The 18,812-nt window shown below is 36.9% G+C and overlaps 2 protein-coding genes and 1 non-coding gene across 5 annotated transcripts; 2 read left to right on the top strand and 1 right to left on the bottom strand.

Moving 5' to 3' along the window:
• The first annotated feature begins 7,845 nt into the window (after positions 1-7,845).
• TRNAE-CUC lies at positions 7,846-7,918 on the top strand. The gene has a single exon. It is a non-coding gene; the product is annotated as a tRNA-Glu (tRNA).
• A 2,983-nt stretch (positions 7,919-10,901) lies between these two features.
• On the top strand, positions 10,902-12,296 carry LOC125205617 (magnesium dechelatase SGRL, chloroplastic-like). Its single transcript, XM_048104663.1, has 5 exons — positions 10,902-11,156; positions 11,249-11,425; positions 11,508-11,666; positions 11,752-11,898; positions 11,978-12,296. The coding sequence occupies exons 1-5, from the start codon at positions 11,028-11,030 to the stop codon at positions 12,095-12,097; spliced, it is 732 nt and encodes a 243-aa protein (XP_047960620.1). The 5' UTR covers positions 10,902-11,027; the 3' UTR covers positions 12,098-12,296.
• LOC125205616 (TOM1-like protein 4) lies at positions 12,287-17,457 on the bottom strand. Of its 3 annotated transcripts, none has more exons than XM_048104660.1 (10): positions 17,342-17,457; positions 16,581-16,724; positions 16,402-16,480; positions 15,772-15,870; positions 15,560-15,673; positions 14,561-14,706; positions 14,060-14,141; positions 13,646-13,731; positions 13,373-13,564; positions 12,287-13,205 (listed from the first exon to the last, which is right to left on the bottom strand). In XM_048104660.1, exons 2-10 carry the CDS (start codon positions 16,685-16,687, stop codon positions 12,563-12,565), a joined length of 1,548 nt encoding a protein of 515 aa, XP_047960617.1. In that variant the 5' UTR covers positions 16,688-16,724; positions 17,342-17,457; the 3' UTR covers positions 12,287-12,562. The 3 variants fall into 3 exon arrangements, with proteins under 3 accessions (XP_047960617.1, XP_047960618.1, XP_047960619.1); XM_048104661.1 differs by having other exon boundaries at positions 17,346-17,368; XM_048104662.1 differs by lacking the exon at positions 17,342-17,457 and adding an exon at positions 17,217-17,237.
• Between the last annotated feature and the right edge of the window lie 1,355 nt (positions 17,458-18,812).

Genomic DNA, 18,812 nt, shown 5'->3' with positions numbered 1-18,812 from the left:
GTCGATGAACTAAATATTCAATGTTCCGGCATCGGTACCAAACTCGATGATCTCATGGCGGAAATCCGGGCTACGTTGGCAGCTGGTTCCACGTCCACTCCCAAACAACCGATCCTGACAACTCCCCCATCGGGATTTGGCCCAAACTCGGCCACCAACTCAACCCTGACCATGCCCACATTTGACGGCACCGACGCTCTCTCTTGTTGACGCGTGCGGGGCAATATTTTCTGGTAGCTGGTACATTATCGGAGAACCGTTTAGACGTAGCCATGGTCGCTTTGGCCGGCCCGGCCCTGCCTTGGTTCCAACTCTTACATCGACGCCTTCCCACATTGACATGGGATCATCTCAAGCTGGAAATAAGAATTCCACTTATCTGAACTCTCTTTCAATGGCCTTGATGCTACAGATACTATGAAGCTTTATGGCCACATTGGCCACAACAAGATCCTCATCATGGTAGATAGTGGCGCGAGCCACTGTTTCTTCTCAGCAGCACTAGCAGACAGCCTCCAGCTCCCGGTCACCCCCACCGCCGCCTACTCGGTCACGTTGGGCGACGAGTCCAAGGTCCGATCTTCCGGGATCTGCCAAGGGGTCCCTCTGCGATTGGCTTCAGCAGAGTTTATGGTCTCATGCTATGTGTTTCCGCTCCGGAGTATTGATGTTATATTGGGAGTATCATGGCTGAAAACTCTCGGTGACGTCACAGCTAATTGGGAAGGGTCCTCCATGAAATTTAATGTGCAGGGACGAATTGTGACAATCAGAGGTGATCCAACTCTTACCCGCCGCGCTTGCTCGGCTGCTACCATCACTCACTTGGACGCGGGCTGGGTCCTCCGGTTCCTCGCTCTCCGCCATCCATTTTCCGCCAAACAGGTCGCCGACCTTTTCACCAAAGAGATCGTCCGCCTCCACGGCATACCAATGTCCATTGTCTCAGATCGGGATCCAATTTTCCTTAGCTCCTTCTGGCGTGAGCTGTTCCATGCCTCGGGAACGAAGTTAAGAATGAGTTCCGCATACCACCCGGAAACAAATGGCCAAACGGAGGTGCTAAATCGTTGCCTTCAAACATACCTGCGTTGTTTCTCGTTGGAGCGACCAAAGCAGTGGCATAAATGGCTTGCTTGGGCAGAATACTGCTACAACACGAGTTTCCACTCAGCGTCAGGGACGACACCATTTGAGGTTGTATATGGGCGTCCGCCCCCCACGATCCACGCTTATCTTCCGGGGAAGGTTCGGGCGCAGGCGGTCGTCGAGTCCCTTCAATCTCGCGACGCTGCTTTGACTATCCTCCGCCAGCACCTAGCTCGAGCCCAGCAACGTATGGTTCGTGCAGCTAACAAGCACCGACGTGATGTGGAATATGCAGTGGGCGATATGGTTTTTCTGAAGTTCAGGCCATACCGCCAATCGACCTTGTTCTCGGCAACAAATAGGAAGCTGGCGCCACGTTTTTTTGGTCCTTTTCGTGTCGAGGAACGCATTGGGACGACGGCCTATCGTCTCCTTCTCCCACAAGGTTCCCGAATCCACCCGGTGTTCCATGTGTCTTTACTGAAACGGGCGATTGGTGAGGCCACAGCTGATCCGGTGCTTCCCGAGGCTCTGTTGGAGGCAGAAGCACCCTACTTACCAGAAGCTGTTTTGCAGCGCAGGATTCTGCCTTGGGATGGCGAGCAGATTTCCCAGGTCCTGATCAAATGGGGCGGCCTACCTATGGAGGAAGCAACTTGGATGGACGAGGGTGATGTTCGAGGTCAGTTTCCTTACTTCCGCCTTGCGGACAAGGCTGTTTCGGGGGAGGCGGCAGTTGATACGACATGGCGAGTCTACAAAAGGGGAGACCGACAGGTTGTTGATTGGGCAACAAACGCGGGAGAGAAAGAAGGAGAGTAGACGAAGTCAAGAGGAGCAAGACACATCGGCTTAGTAGTTGCAAATTCATTTTCTGTTATTCTGAATATTTGATTTTCTAGCTAGCAGATTTGTTGAGATTTAGTTGTTGCTATATTCCCTCACATGTAAGTCTATAAATTACAATTCCACAATGATGATTCACATCTTGGGAAATTGGATTATAGGCGATCTTCAGATGGAGGGCCTCCTTGGAGGATTTATCTTCTTATTCATTATCATTCCATATCAATAAAAGCCGACAGTTCCTCTTTCCCATACTTTTGATTCATAGTTATTCTATCATACATTTGAGCACTCCTCGTGCTCTACCTGGTCCGGCGCCTTTACTCTTATCACAATGGTTATATGATGGAAATGTCACTGGTTGAGATTCTTTTATTTTGTTTTTAATTTAAAGAATGTGTTTTCATGAGATCCAATGCCTAAAATGTTCTGATCCTAGCCATTCTAAACAATATTCCTTTCGTCCCAAATAATAGTCTTCAATCTTTTTCTCATATTGGTTCGTTCTGCAAAATTAATCTGCTAGTACTATTTCTGGCAATTTTTTCTTTCATATAAAGTGAGCCTCAATTCTCCATTAGTGATCTTCAAATTAGTTGTGCTTCTGTTTTTTCACGCTTTACTAATTTTAGTATTAAAACTTATGTCATTTCAAATTCTTTATTTTTATAAAAACGAGGGGATAGTACATATTTAAATCCTAGTTGTCATGGCTCCTAAGTAGGGATCACTACGGTTGGCTTAACCGATCACATCTCACACACACACAAAAAGCATATTGTGTTTTTTTTTTGTCAATTTGATGAGAATTATAACTATTACTGTATATTATATTTTCAAATGGAATAACTCAAACTTTTATTAATGTATAGTAGGAAATAAATTTAACTATCTATCATCAAATCGGGGCTCATTAGCATATGCAAGATAATATTTGAAGTCTAGCTCAAAGCTATGGTAGTTCGTTTTCATTCTCTAGTGGTGTGGCAAAAGGTTGGGTTTGTTAGTCACAACGGATTGTATTGCAATCAAACTTAAGACTTTGAGAATACAAACATGCAGCTTCGAAAGATCAAGTTAGATTTCATGAATTTGTACTTTCATGCTTAACTAACTTGTCGTTTCCCGCCAAACCTCGACCTCGATCTAGCAAATCTCATAAAGACCAACTCCAATATACCTTTCTTTTTATATGATTTAGCATACTTTTTATTTAAGTTAGTTATCTTTATTTATTTTTCATATATTGTGTAAGTTTTATTTATCTTGCTTGATTAGTAAAATACTACTTCCTACATCCTTGAAAATTTGTCACTTATTTCCTTTTTCGTCCGTCCCTAAAAATTTGTCACCTTTCACGTTTACCATTTTCGATAGTGGACCCCACATTCTACTAAATCATTCTCACTCACATTTTATTCTAAAACTAATACTCCCTCCGTCCACAAAAAATAGAGCAATTTACCATTTTTGGCCGTCCACAAAAAATAGAGCACATTCATTTATGGAAAGTTTTCAACAAATAATAACCCTACACATCATTTCACTAATACCATTTCTCATTTACTTTTTATCCTTCTCTCTTACTTTTTTCTCTTCTCTCTTACTTTACCAATTCTACATTAAAACCCGTACGTGTCATACACCAATTGCTCTATTTTTTGTGGACGGAGGGAGTATATAAAAGTAGGACTAACATGCCACTAACTTTTTCAACTCATATTCTATTGCATTTCTTAAAACCCGTGCCGGGTCAAATGGTGTCAAATTATTAGGGACGGAAGGAGTACATTTTAGAGTTTAGAATTTTATAGTATATAATAGAATTCTATAGTGGGGTGATCAATTGCTAACTTTTCTAAGTTACTAACTTGCTAACTCATCAATTCAGTGTATTAAAAATGTTAACACATAATTTTGTTGAACTTTAATATAATGTGTTGACATTTTTAATACACTGTATTGATGATTTAGCAGAGTTAGCAACTTAAATAGTTAGCAATATAACGCACTCCATTCTAAGTATTTTGATTCATTGAGAAATAAAGTTAAACTTATTCTCATTCTTGGTTCTGGCGGAAATCGCCTCTTAGAACTTCACCTAAGGTTTATTTTCTTCTTCTCACTACAAATCATTGGTGCTCTAATCCGATAGATCAAGGGTCAATCAACTGATTTGCTAGATCGAGGACCCTATCGCCAAGATTGACGTTTTTTTGACTCATACTTAGTTTAAATTCATCTGTAGATTAAGAATCGAGGTATATAGATACAGAGCAACGACAAAGTTCGAAGCAAGAAAGTGGATTACAATGAGTTTCAAGGCCAGATGAAAATTGGGACCATATTCCACCAGTCCAGGTGACTTTGTCACCACATTTCAGGCCAATTAACTGACACAAAAGCAGTTAGTGAAAAAAAGTAAGTCTTTTTTCTCATTTTTTTGGGAAGTTATCCTATCATTCTTTTTCGGGATGTTGGATCTTCTTCCCCTTATTTCCCTTATTCTTCTTTGTGCTTTTCAACAATTTTAGAGGCATATCCAACATCAAATTAAACTTGAATGAGGCCAATCCTTAAACAACAAACAAAATTTTAATCATACTTGTTTTAGAGACACTAATCCTTACCCTACAAACTAAATTTTAATCATACTTGTTTTATATTTTAAATAAAATATAAAGCTCTAATTACACGTCAGCGGTCCCTATTACCATCTCTCCCACGATCAGATGATAGGTGACGATGACCTAGTACCATACTTTGCTTTGAATTGCCATGTTAATTTGGAGTGTAGTGATTGTAGCTTATTGGTTAGAGAATAATACACATGCATAGCCATAAAACATAGCCAACCCCAAAAACAATGCTATAAAGCTCAAATTTGAGTGGGACATGCATGCATAAATTTGTCTCACAAAAATAGCTTTCAAGCACATGCACAATGTCCCCAAATTATGAGGAAAACATAAATGCTACACACACAATGACAAATGACAAGCATACCCTTGGCTCACATTAATTCCTTTATATATATTTATGTGGATATGATTCAACCTCATAACAAAAAAAGTTCACATCTCACTTTGTCTGTTGAGAGGAAACATGAGTGGGAATGGACAGAATAATGGCGGAGGAGGAGGAGCCGCCCCGCAAAACCCTCCGGCCGTGGGCAACGGCGGCGCCCAGCCGAGACCGGGGGGCGGAAATTTTCAAAATCTGCCTAAAAAGAGAGGGAACGACATACTTAAGGGCATCTTTACAGGAAAACGGTAGTGCACTCGATTAACTATGTGCAAAATTTGTTTATTTTGTCACATCTATATAATTATATATGTAGGTGTATATGGTGTTTCCTAGGCTCTTGTTTTATTTAATTTTAGTTTCTTATGTATGAGTGTGTTTTCATTTTCTAGATGGGAAAGATCCCCATGCATGATGTATGTGTATATATGTAAAATTATTAATAATATTTGGGGCCGCTCTGATTCTCATATTTATTTAGTTCGGTCAAATTATTAATTGTAGTAGTAGTAAGAAACTTGTGTTGGATGGAATGGCACTAAAATTTATACTCTTTTAGCTAGTGATGTTGTTAATTTCAGTATAATCTTCCATAAAATAATTCAATAAAATATTAAAATGGATTAGGTTTCAAGTGAGTTGAATACTAATTGGACCATATATCTAGGGCTGCTTAACCTGTTTCTGGTTATCGGTTAACTGAGAATCGGATCGGAACCAATTGGTTAATTGTGCAATCAAGAAAGAGAAATAAGAATCGCTTTTCAATCTGGTACTGAATCTGAGATTTTTTTCTATAATCGGTTTTCAGTTCTAAACGTAATTAATCGATTCTTAACTGGAAACATGATTAAATTTTAATTTTATAATCTATTACTAATATTATAATTATTATTAAAATACTAGTGGTAGAATTAACTTGTTTATAGTACTACTACAGTATTTATCTGGTGGCCTACAATTGTTGCGTGGGCTTCAATTTGGTAGGACATATTTCTAAACCAACGATGTCGTTTCTGCTTCGTGTGGCCTACATGGGGTTATCCCATTTGCGCGATGGATGAGTGACGATGAATTGCTGACCAACAATTATAGCGTAGTTTTTTTAATTTTTTTTTGTTGATCACTTACAGTATTTTGAATTGGATAAAACAAAACAAATATATTAGTAATAAAATAATACTCTCCGTCGTACTTTAAATTATCAACTTCTTTTCAACGCAGAATTAAGAGAATAATATATAATGAGTTAAGTCAAAAGGAAATAAAGTAAAAAAATAAAGAGGAAATAAAATAATTAGAGAGAGTAATATGTTTTTTTGCAAAAAAAATAATTAATAACTTACAATGGAACAAAGAATATCAATCACAATTGGACGAGCGAGTAGTAAATGGAGTAAATAATAATCCTAAGTTATACTATTTGACGATGTGATACAAAAGTATTTTTTAAACTTTAATAAATATTTTTGAATTTATTATAAATTTTATTGAAATATGTTTGAATATTATATAGAGATCATCATCTTGTCCAGACGTTGCCGAGGTAACAATCGATTTTAATAACACTCTATACAATAAACACTCAGTCTCAATGTTGGTTCTATTTGTGTGAGCCCAATTCAGATTGGCCCAAGATGAAAGAGCGTAAGCCTTATTTCAATATGGTTTAGGTTTAAAAGAAAAGCATCGCACTTTTGGCTTTTCTATATCTCTTACTACGTCTTATCCTCTAACTCATGTGTGGAAGTCTGATGCTAATTCCGACCCACATATGCAAGGACGTGTTAAAAATTTCTTAAAATCTTATACTGCATCGACTTAATGTTATAAGCATTAATAATTCTCATATCCCCTCCCTCTATGAAACTTTTTAAGTGTGTGAGTGATTCATTTCTAAATTTCTAGCAATCAAATGTTGAAATTGAGTGAGTGAGAGTGGGAATGAAAGCATCATAAGAAGGTGGATATAGATTTTTCGGCTTGGTGCAAATACTGGCGGATCCAATATAAAACGAGGGGCTACAACTGTACCCCATAAGTTGACTCCTTTACAATATCTTGTAACACTACGATCATTGAAGCTAGGTAGTCCGGCGGTAGATTGTCAATTGCTCCCTTGAGTCACCAAGGTTCAATTATAAGTCGCACAATACAATATACTCCCTCCGTCCCGCTTTAGCAGTCCCATTGACTTTTCTGCACTCGTTTTGTAAAAATGATAATAAATAGTTAAAGTGGAGAAATAATAAAATAAAAAAGAGAATAATGTAGATAAGACTCTTTCTCTATATTATTCTCTTTTTTACTTTATTATTTCTCCACTTTAACTATTTATTATCATTTTTACAAAACGAGTGCAGAAAAGTCAATGGGACTGCTAAAGCGGGACGGAGGGAGTATTATTTTGCATATTTTACTTGTCCCTTCTATTTTAAAGAATGCCTTTTGTCTTCCACTTCCGCATTTTATTTTTTAGTTTGTTGAATTTTAATTTTTCTCCCTTTTTATTTTGTGACTGTGACGTAGTTATGTTCTGTGTAACACTTCCAAGTATTTTATTGCATTTAATTTATTTTACTTTCTAATTTGTAGTTATAATAATCCTTTTTATTTTGTAAAGACTTAATTATTTTAAGGGAATAATATATAATGAGTCAAGTTTGAAAAAGGGACGAGTGTATTGTCCCTTGTTTGAAATTTGTATTGTCTTGTTAGAATTGGAGATTGAATAGGTATTATGCTGTAGTCAATCAGATTAAACTAGCTATTAAGATCATTTTTTGATTGCTTTATGGATTTCTGTAATTTGGGAAATCGACCAATTAAATAATCAATAGGTCATAATTTGATACAAATATGAATGTTAAAATAAAATAAGCGTAATCCGTTGTAGTCTAGTTGGTTAGGATACTCGGCTCTCACCCGAGAGACCCGGGTTCAAGTCCCGGCAACGGAATTCCTTTTTAAAATTAAAAAAAAAAACAATTTCTATTAATTGATACAAAGTTGGTCATGTTAGAAATTAATTTTAGGACATGAAGCCTTATATTTTTTATATCTCCTCTTTAATCTACATCTGTTTCCTTCATTTGAAGCATTAGCAGAGGATCAATAAAACACAAATGCCACCATTTTCATGATCCACACTCGCTTTTTCCAAAGCCAAGAAAATCAGAGTAATGATCTGAACAACCAAAGTTGTACTAGTATTTATTTCACAGGAAAAAAAAGAATTGACAATTACAAAAGTTGTTTCCAAGGTTAGAATCTAAGACTATCATCATACATTAGTCACACTACTTACAAACTACTATTTCCAAAAAAATAGGATCAAGAAAAAGAAGCCAATTTTGCTAACTGCTGCTAAGTAAGCCATCTTCCCCAATCTACACAAATCCATCCCCATTAGCATCGGCAAGCAAAAAATGCCTCAATCTCCCCGTCTCCTTCGCGCCCGCCTAAAGTTAGACAAAAAGTTTTAAGTACTAAACTTTCCCATCAGAGGAAGGCAGCTTCTGATCCATCTCCACACCTTTAGAAGACACAGCCACCGAATTCGTCCCCTTCGATGGGGCTGAAGACGGCGTGGGGAGCTTCTTAGGCAGCATCTGCTCCCAACTAAACGCCTTCGTCGATCTAGATGCTTCGGACATGAGCACAAGAGCAAGCAAGCTCAGAACCAAGCACTTTTGCCTCAAAGAAACTGACATGAGTAGAGAGAAAAGAGAGAGCAATGTGGTAGTTGAATTTGTGAGAATTTGAGCCTTTTTAATGCTTTTGAGGAAGGAGACATTGTTGAGAAATCTAGGAAGTGATGACAACTTGTTTGTTTGAGGAAAGATGAAACAGTAGGGGGACAGTGGTGTAATAGAATAAGGCCCGAGTTTGTTAGGAATTTTTATCTAATTAGAAAACAAGTTATGTGGTAACATTTGTTGAGGAATGATTCAACTACACTTGGCCCCACTGTGGTAGGAATTAGTCATTTGTTTAACTGGGGACAGAGATTTGTTGTCAGACTTATCAAAGAGAATTAAAACAATCACTAGTTCCACCAAGGAATATTTGTGTGTTTTTATATTGATTGATGTACATGGCATGCAATCATGTAGCTCCTAGCTATACTTTATCATATACAAAAGGGATAATGGTCATTTAAATTTATAAAATTTGGCAAGAGCTGAATTTCATTAGTCAAATACTGGTTAGTTCCCATGAGATTTGAAAACATAATACTATTAAATTGTGAAGTTGGAATTTTTATGAATTATCTCATCTATTTGCAAAACAACGGTTTTTGGTGATGCTCAAAACAATGCTGATTTATTAATTAGAAAAAGAAAAGAATGGAAAAGAAAATGAAAAATACTTATAGTAGTATTAATCAAACAATATCGTTTGAGCATCATAACAACATTGTTTATTACACAAAGGAAATAATTAAGAGATATTAATATTTTATGATTTAATATTCAATTTCAAATGAGCAAAATTTGACCAAATTGTTTACTTCATTTTACAAAAGGGACCAAGTAGTTTATAGGAATCTATTCCTCAATCGATGTATGCTAATTTTTCTTTTTGAAGTATTAGTATATAACCGAATAAAGGGGGCAGCTAAAAGCATGTGTGATTTTTTAATGCATTCATGTGAATTTATAATATGTATGATTTCAAAGATAAGAAATGGAATTTGTTTTGATTCTTGAAATCCAATCATGCAAACATGAGGGTTGAATGGGTTAGAATAATATGTAGGCAAGAGAATAGGGAGACAAACCACAGTTCAAAAGGTTAAAGTATGTCTTGTACAAGTCTCAAATGAGTAGTTTGTGAAACTCTTTGTCCACTCCTTTTTAGGACAAAGGGATGAATTTATAAAGAGAATTGGTGACAGTAGGTAATGTCTCTTAGTTTTGAGGCTTTGAAGATAGTCTTTAGCTTCAAGAAAAAGGTGCAACCCCTCCTTAACTCCATGGGACAATCCTACATATTGTCAAAGTTTCTAAATTCTTTATAATGGATTAAATGCCATGACTTTTTTTCTAATTAAAAAAGAAACAAACTAAGAAAGAAAGAAAGAACACACTGATTTTAGTGATCAAACCAAGCCTATGAAGAAACTTATGGTTTGGTGGAATTCCTTTTGACTTCTCATTCCCTTTATCAGACTTGTTAAACAAAATAAAAACATATCCTAGCTCTATACAACAATATAATTAAGTATACTTATTTACATTATGTCATCCTTTTTCATTTATATACTCGTGGATTATTTCCACAAGATGAATCGTATTGCAAAACTATTTATAAATGAAAGAGTATAGTATGATTAATACCTTAATTTTTGTAGTGTTTATTAACTTGTGTGGAAAAGTTTTATATTATTACTATATAAAATGTCAGATAAATATTGTATGTCATTTTAATTGTGGAAAATGGGGTTGCGATCACATGGTGGATGAGGCTAATCTCTAATGGATCCTTTGATATTTTTTAATATTTAGGAATATTAAAGTTAATTTTTTTTATTAAAATATTACTTCTATCTAATTAGTGAAATTTGAGTACAATGAATTTTTTCATATCGAAACTTCAATTACTATATGAATTTCTCTACTTTTTTTTATCCCTTTTAAAAAAATATTATATAAATAGAAATATAGAATTATTAAAAATTTGTTATATTTATGTAAATTAAATTATATTTAATTTATTGTGCAAGTTGTCAAATGTCTATTTTAGACATCCACTTGTTCATGTCAACTTATTAAATTTATTTGCTATTGGTATGTTAAAAAGGTTTGTTGCTATTGGTGAGAGTTGGATTTTGTAGGCCCACACCACCCTGAGTCATTCATTCTTGCCACTCCAATTCCTTGCCTATGTGTTTTCATCATGTCCACAACTCCTCTCCATCTCTCCCTAGATTCTCACAAGCACACAGATGAGAGGAGAGGAGAGGAGAGGAGAGGAGAGGAGAGAGGGAGAAATAGTGGTGGAGAAGAGAGAAAGTGGAGAAGAAAAGAAATGAGAAATAAGCAATTCAAGAAAGAGAATGAGTAATGCATTCCATGGCTGCTGCATTCCCACCTTGTTATATTCATAACTGCAAAATCACCAACACCTCATCCTCTCCCCCTTCTTTTCTTCTCCCACAGCCATTGCCTTCTCACAATTCTCTTGTTTTCCAGGTCTGTTTCTTTCTTTAATTTTGGGTTAATTCAAGCCAAAGAGTATTGAAATATTGTAAAAATTGATAGAGATTATGTGATGGTATATATAGGCTGCAAGGCTATTAGGCCCTCCAGCAAGGTTTGAAGCTTCAAAGCTGAAAGTAGTGTTTGTGGGAGAACAAGTCACCAACCAAACTCGAGTGGTGCCAAGAACCTACACCCTCTCCCACTGCGACTTCACAGCCGATCTCACCCTAACCGTGTCAAACATAATCCCGCGCGATCAAGTAATGTCCGCTTCACTCACTTCATTTCACGCTCTAGCTTCAACGCGAAAGCTCTCTAATCACACCGTGCATCACCATACAGTTGAAAGGCTGGTATAGTAAAGACGACGTCGTTGCTGAATGGACTAATGTCAATGGTGAGCTGTTCCTCAACATTCACTGCTATGTCAGTGGACCAAACCCTTTATCAGCCATGGCTGCAGAGTTTAGGTACCTAATTTTCTCCAAGGAATTGCCATTGGTAAGTAGTTAAACACCTAGGTTTGATAATTTGATTGATGGTGTTAAGTTTTTGGTAGGGAATGTGACACTGTCGAGGTTTGCAGGTTCTTGAAGCCGTCTTGTATGGAGACGCGGAGTTTTTCAGAGAGCATCGACAACTGATGGATGCTTTAGTGAGAGTGTATTTCCATTCTAGCTCCAACAAGTATAACCGTATGGAGTGTTGGGGGCCGCTGAAGGACGCTGCTCTGGTAAACGGTTACACCTTCAAACTGGTTCAGAATGAATGAATGTTGGTAGTAATATTTGACTGAAAATGCTGTTTTGCAGGGGAAAGGAGTAGATATGATAAATGGCTACTTATACGCAAGCAAGGAAACGTCGCGTGCTCACAAGTTCTGGGGGAGCCCAAAATCGATCTTTCAAGCTCTAGCCACCTTCCTTCTATGAGAAGAAGACGAGGCTACGGGGTGAAGACGGAGGCGATGAGGTTTTGCAACATACTAAGTTCATATCAACAGGGATTGTTTTCAAAGGTCATTTGATTCTTTTGTATGTAACTTATTCAGATGATTTCTGGACTGCCAATTCTTGTTCAAAAAGATGAAATACCCAAAAATTGCTCAATAATCAAGAATATGTTCCAACAGTTAAAAATCTGATGTAGATAAATGATATTCTCTTTGAATCTACAACCAAAGGGTTGCAGCACACTAAAACTCCGATACAAATGGAAGGCCTGAGCCACCATGAGAAATACAATGGAAGCCGAATTGAAGTATATTCACAAAGGGAAAGGACAGTAATAAGCAGAGAAAAACACAATCTCATACCTCGGAAGTTGAGGTCCAAACATATTACAGCAAGTCACAATGATGTGCACACAACAACCAAGCTGGGCATAGTAGAGTTCTCCTAATGCGAGCGGTTCGGATTGGGTGACGACGACTTGGCCTTGGCAAAATCAACGAGGTCTCTGAAGAGGGCGTCTTCGCTCTTTCCTGGCTTGGATGGAGCTGGTGCCTTGATTGAGAGGTTCTGGGTTTGCGCGGCTAAGCTATCATAAGAAGAGCCTGACCCACTACTCGAATGAGATGGCCCGCCACCAGGAGCCTGGCCTTGCTCGAAAAACTGTTGTCTCTGGTTGTACTTGGAAGGTGGAGGCGGAAGGTTGCCCGGTGGAACATCCCAAGGAGCAGAAGGCAAACTGTCAGCCGATTTGCTTGCAGGGGTAGGTTCGTCATATGCTGGTTTTGGGGCAAACATTTCTGCTGTCGGGTTGATGAAATCATCAGAGGGAGACACTGTGGGGTTTGGGGGAGGAGTCGACTTCTGGTTGCTTGAATGAGCTGGCACCGGGGTACTTGCAGATCCCGATGCTCTGGAGGATCGTTCTGCCTCATAGGTGTCGCCACTGAGATAATCGACCATGGAAGAGTCTGAACTTACTGGATTCCTGGATGATGGAGGAGGAGGAAGAAAAGGGCTGATGTGTAACGCCTCATTCTTGACAACTGCTGGTTTCTTGCCAAGTCCTTGTGAAGTATCCCTTGATGATCTGGAAGTGTCGTATTTGTTTCACGCATTCAGCATATAGAATAACAAAATAGAGCAATAATGGCAAGGAAAAACACCAAAAATATGGATATACAGATAATAGTTAAACGATACAGAAAAATTCATATCAAAGCAGTAGAGGACCATGTCGAGTAATAGTTAATTTACCTGCGTGCTAACTGAGCAAAATCATCTTCCGACTCTTCATCTTCATGATTCACATTCATAAGAGGTGCGACTGGAGGTTCTATACTCGCCGCTGAAGCTCCTAGAGTCCCTTTGGCAATGTCATCGTGTCTACTGACAACTCGCTGCAAGTTATCATTCAAAGCCAATCCCTTGCATAGAAGGTCTTCGTCTCTGAAAAGGCAATAGTAAATATTATAGAGCTGATTTACAATAGGATGACCAGTAAAGATCAATCGTCAGATGTCCACTTACCCAGTATTATTCACAAGAACCATGACTCGCTTTTGGTATGAACGGCATTGATCAATTAAGTCGACAATGATCTCATCCTTCAATCCCTGTACAGTGTGATCCAGAAAATTGATAGTTTGAGCCACTTGTAGATATATAATAGTAATAACATTAAACACCCAACATTGAGTAAGAAATCTTACAAGAGAGAATAATACCACATAGTTATCAATTGAAAGCATATTTATAAACACATTTGAGTATTTAAAATTAATGATCTAACTTGATATATCTATATATACTCTAGGCATAATTATGATTTAATAATTATATTGAATACTAGTATTTCAAAAATAATTATATTGATATACTTTAGGAAGTGAGTGTTCCATTATGTATACTATAGATACAATAGTTAAATGGCAAGGGTCAAACCTGAGGATTATTTGGATCCAGGGCAGTTAGCATTTCCATAAGAACATCTGCGATTCCCTCAGCATTTAGCATCTCCGGCAAGCTATATCAAAAGATAGATGACCAGATTCAATATGTGCCATTTCTGAGTCCACGGAATAAAACTGATAGGCACCGATAATTTTTCTAGGCATGGCATGTAATTGTTTGCATTAACTTTGAGTATTGGACTCATTAATTATTATATATCAAATCGCCCTAGTTCAACTACATAAAAAGGACATGTTAACGGGTATAAATGAAACAAATGCTCAGGCACCTCGTGGAATAAGTTCTGTTGAGACATGACCTCAAGAGGCATTACTAATTCCATCACTTTTTAATCAGATACATGACCACAAATATAGATTCTATCCTATGGAAGTTGAGAAATATTTATTGAAAATGCAAATAAAACAGATCCTCATCTAACAACTGAAATCATATATAAAATTGATTCATGAATAAACAAAGAGAGTGTACCTGAGTCCAGAAGTATCAGATTCAAGAGAGGCTTGAACAGCCACTTCCTCATACTGAGAAGTAGGTTGAACTATTGGATGTGTTTGTGGTGGAGTGAATAATGGAACACTATTTCCCTCTCGAGGTGGAAAATCTACCCCAGCAGACTATCAAACTCAAAACACAAAGGACATAAATAGTTAAGACTATGAGAATTTCAATCAAGAGAAACCCCAGTAGGAAAAACAATCAGTTTGAAGCGCAACTGGGCTCAAATATAGGCCATGGAAACTTGACAAGAATCACTCTAGGCTTCTCAAAGACGAAACGAAACCTACCATAACCCACTCAAGGGTCACCGCAAGTGAAACTGTCAGCCCTTATCCAGGTTACTAACAGGTCAATCAATTAAGCTTGGATTTTACGAGAATGTGACAAAAGCTGATAGATATTTAAAATATAGCTGCCAGAGACCACAGAGATCAGGCCAAGGAGCCATGGGTGATTAAACTTTGTTGCAATCCCAGATTCATCTGGATAAAAATTATAAGCAGTGAGCAAATTTGGGACTCCCGACTCTAGGAAATTTTAGTTCCAATGGTGTCAGAGATTATAGTAAACATAGAGCGTAACATTCAAAAATCAGACACACATGTATCCAGGGACAGATATAACGAGTGCTTAAGTAACTTGATTGGGAGAAGAGTTAAGTGACCACTAGCTTTTGACCCTTGCCAAAACTTAGGTATCAATGTCAAAATAAGCAACGGCTAGAAAAGTAGAGAGGACATCGTTCAAAACATGAAAAGGAGATGCTGGTGGATGAGTTTCGAAGAGCATAGTTAATAGGCAAGTACCAAAAACCTTCAGTACATAGCTCAAACACAACTCACCACCCCTCCAACAAGATGTTTATGTCAATTTGAGTATTTCTGTAGGCGCAATATCATATGTAAGCTTAATTTATCATATGAAAGAGCCATAGAAGGAAGCAGACATATTCAAAAAATTTCTAATCACCTTCAATTCATTGTAAGCCACAAAATACTGGGGAAACCTTCCACCTGCTCCCCCTAAAGCCTCTTGCCAGGTATCAATCAAAGTTAGGATCTTTTCTCTTACATTTAAATCGGGCTGCAAATGTATATCAGAAAAAGATAAATGCCCATTAGGTTGTACAGACAGGAGGAGGGATATGGAGACAACAAGGGGAGGAAAAAAGAGTATATTACCTTCTTCTTAACAATTTTGACCATATCATGTAAGATATCCCGCTCAGCGATCTGTTGAAAAACATGTTCCCCACAATTTTTGCTTAGAGTCTCCAGCACCTGATCATAACAAATTCGAAAGTTATATAACAGATAAGCAAATGTATGCTGTATTTCCTGGTGGGACTTCATTCAAATGTGTATTTACATTTACATACAGTTATACACTAATAGAACCCAGACAACCATACTTGTCAGCACACAAAATCCATATTCATATTTCACAGTTGTGTGAGGTGTGATTCTTATTATAACTGGGCAGTAATGAAGAATGATTTCTTACTTTTTCCATGATCTAGCAGTACTTTTATTATGAAAAAAAGTTGATGATATGAGAGTTTGAGACTGGAATCATGTATAAAAATATAGTTTCAACTCATAAATCTCATTTAGTTGGAACTGCCATGAAAGCACTGAAGATATATTTAGAATTTTAGCAGAAAACTTCAAGAAAGATAGGAGCAACCGCTACATTTCAGAATAATAAATGCTATTTATTGGTTCAGAGTTGAGATTTTCAGCATACACGCAAATGGAATAAGTATGCACAAGGCACAGAAGTACAGAACTAAAAGAAGAGAACAAACTTACAAACAGCGCAAGGAGCTGTATGTTAGGGCTTTTATTCCCCAATTTTTTCTTAAGTGTCTTCAATGCCTCCTTGGCTTGCCTGCAAAATGAATTCATTTAATGATAATAAATGAAGCAACACCTCATCCAGATTATAACTCAAAAACACACAGGCAGCCGCTGCATAAAGCGAATAATACCCGGGATCCATGTTTATTAAATCACATAGCTCTATATTCACTGCCCAATCTGGACCAATCAGCAAATCACTAGTAGCCCTCTCAGCAACAGCTGCCGCATTCGCCATATTTTGCCTGTTTCGTATTGACGCGTAGTTCCTATACCTAAAACATCGAATCAAACCACCGTCATCAAATTAGTGACGCACATGTCAACAGAAAATGGAAAGCAAATATTCTATAAAGTTCCTCAACGAAATTAAACAAAAAACATCTTCAAAAACCCGAACAATCATACGTCACCCTAGCAGTCAAGAAAATCACGGATACATCAGCACACAAGCAAACTTCATCATATACAAGGAAAGCGTGGCAAAGCTTAACCAGAAGAGGCATTAGCCATAGATATCCCAAAAACAGAAAATTTCAGCAGGAAAATGTCTAATCCTTCAATCTAACCTAACCTAAAAGCATTTCAGGAAACTAAAACAATCAAGACGCAGGAATTGGGAGAAAATGCATAAACAAAATTCATACAAAAAACCGCACCAAAAAACCAAATTCAACAAAATCAGAAAACACCTAACAAGAAACGGAAACCTAAATTACAAATTTAACCAGCGCTATATGATTCAAAGAAAAAAAGAGCACGAAAACCTCAACGATCATACTTCCTTACGAAAAATTCCAATATGCAACAACGAGGATCAAGAATAAAATCAACAAGGTGAGAACTCCACATGAATCGAGAAAAGGAAAAAGGCAATGATCTAGAAGATTACCTGCCTGAAGCTTCCTCAAGTCCAGCCAAGTCAAAAGAGGGAAAAATGGCAAATTCTTTACTCTCTGCCTTCGAACCTTATGGATTAATTAAGGGCGCGTTTGGCATTTACATAAACTAAAACAGCCAATAATTTGCCTTTAAAATTAAAAAATTAATTTAATATTACAACCAAATTTAATTTACTATATGAACCAATGGAGTGATGGCCATGGTTGCAAAGATAAGAATCTTTCATCAAACTACAGGTATGAAACATCAATTAATCCCAGTTGAGTTGAGTTTCGATTTGCATAGCCAAAACATTTTGAAGCGTTTTCCATTTAAGAGTGAACTACACGAATGGTCTCTGAATTTTGAGTTTTGCGCATCAATAGTCCTTGAATTTTAAAACTATAGTAAATAGTTCCTGGATTAAAGGGTAATCTCATTCGTGGTATTTTTTCACTATTCACCATATTTTTCAAAAAATGCTCCAAATGAATGGAGGACAATTTTGTCCATTCATAAAATTGGGTACCTGAGTTGGGTAGGAATAGGATGTTTACTCTATCTTACTCTTTAGTACTTATTGAATTATGATAATTTCATATAATTGGATACCTACAATGATATTTTTCACTTCATTTTTTCAACCATTTTATGTCAAATCTAATTTCTCTCTTTCTTTAAAATTTTTAAAAAAAAAAATACTATGAAATTCTTTAATATATTAATTATAAAAAATAAAATTTAAAATTTAAATAATTGATCAAAATGACTTGTAACTAAATTTAATTTTGATTGTGATTTGATTATTTTTATAATATTAAATATTACAAAATATTTAAATGACTTGTAACTAAAAGAAATAGTTAAAAATAAAATATATAAACCAGGGTTTGTGTTAAAATGACAATCCCTCTTAAAGTGACACCGTGACCACTTATACAGCAATATTATAAACGCTATGCAGCAATATTACAAACACTACACAACAATTTATAGATTGATGTATAGTGTGTCGGATATTGATGGACAAGAAAAATTGTTGTATAAAGAGCAACAAATTGCTGGCCGTCTTTTTCAAAAAAAAATTTGCCACGTGACAGTTTATTATTCGTCTACGTGTACAAATGATTGGCTAGGAATGGTGGTATGGTGTTATTTTAAGGGGTGGTGGCACCCTAACATGCCCCTATATACCAGACTTTATATTATAAAAATATTTATATAAAAGTACAATTGAACATAAAAATATTTAGTGTAAGTGACTAAAGAGAGAGTAAGAGGTTTTTAAAAGGAGAAGTAGATGTGGATATTTATAGATGGAAATTAATTAATTAAAAAATATAAAAAGAACTTACCGTGCGGCTGTCACAATGTAGCCGCACGAGCAGAGGTCGATCGGCGATTCAACCAGCATGTAGGCGTGCGGCTGGGCGGGCGATTGGTTTTGGGTCCCCGCCCAATGGGGCTGCATTGTGGACGCC

This window comes from Salvia hispanica, chromosome 2 (assembly GCF_023119035.1).
Source record: "Salvia hispanica cultivar TCC Black 2014 chromosome 2, UniMelb_Shisp_WGS_1.0, whole genome shotgun sequence".
Classification (NCBI taxonomy): domain Eukaryota; kingdom Viridiplantae; phylum Streptophyta; class Magnoliopsida; order Lamiales; family Lamiaceae; genus Salvia; species Salvia hispanica.
Note: the sequence above shows the minus strand (reverse complement) of the source record. Positions and strands in the feature narration are given on the sequence as shown.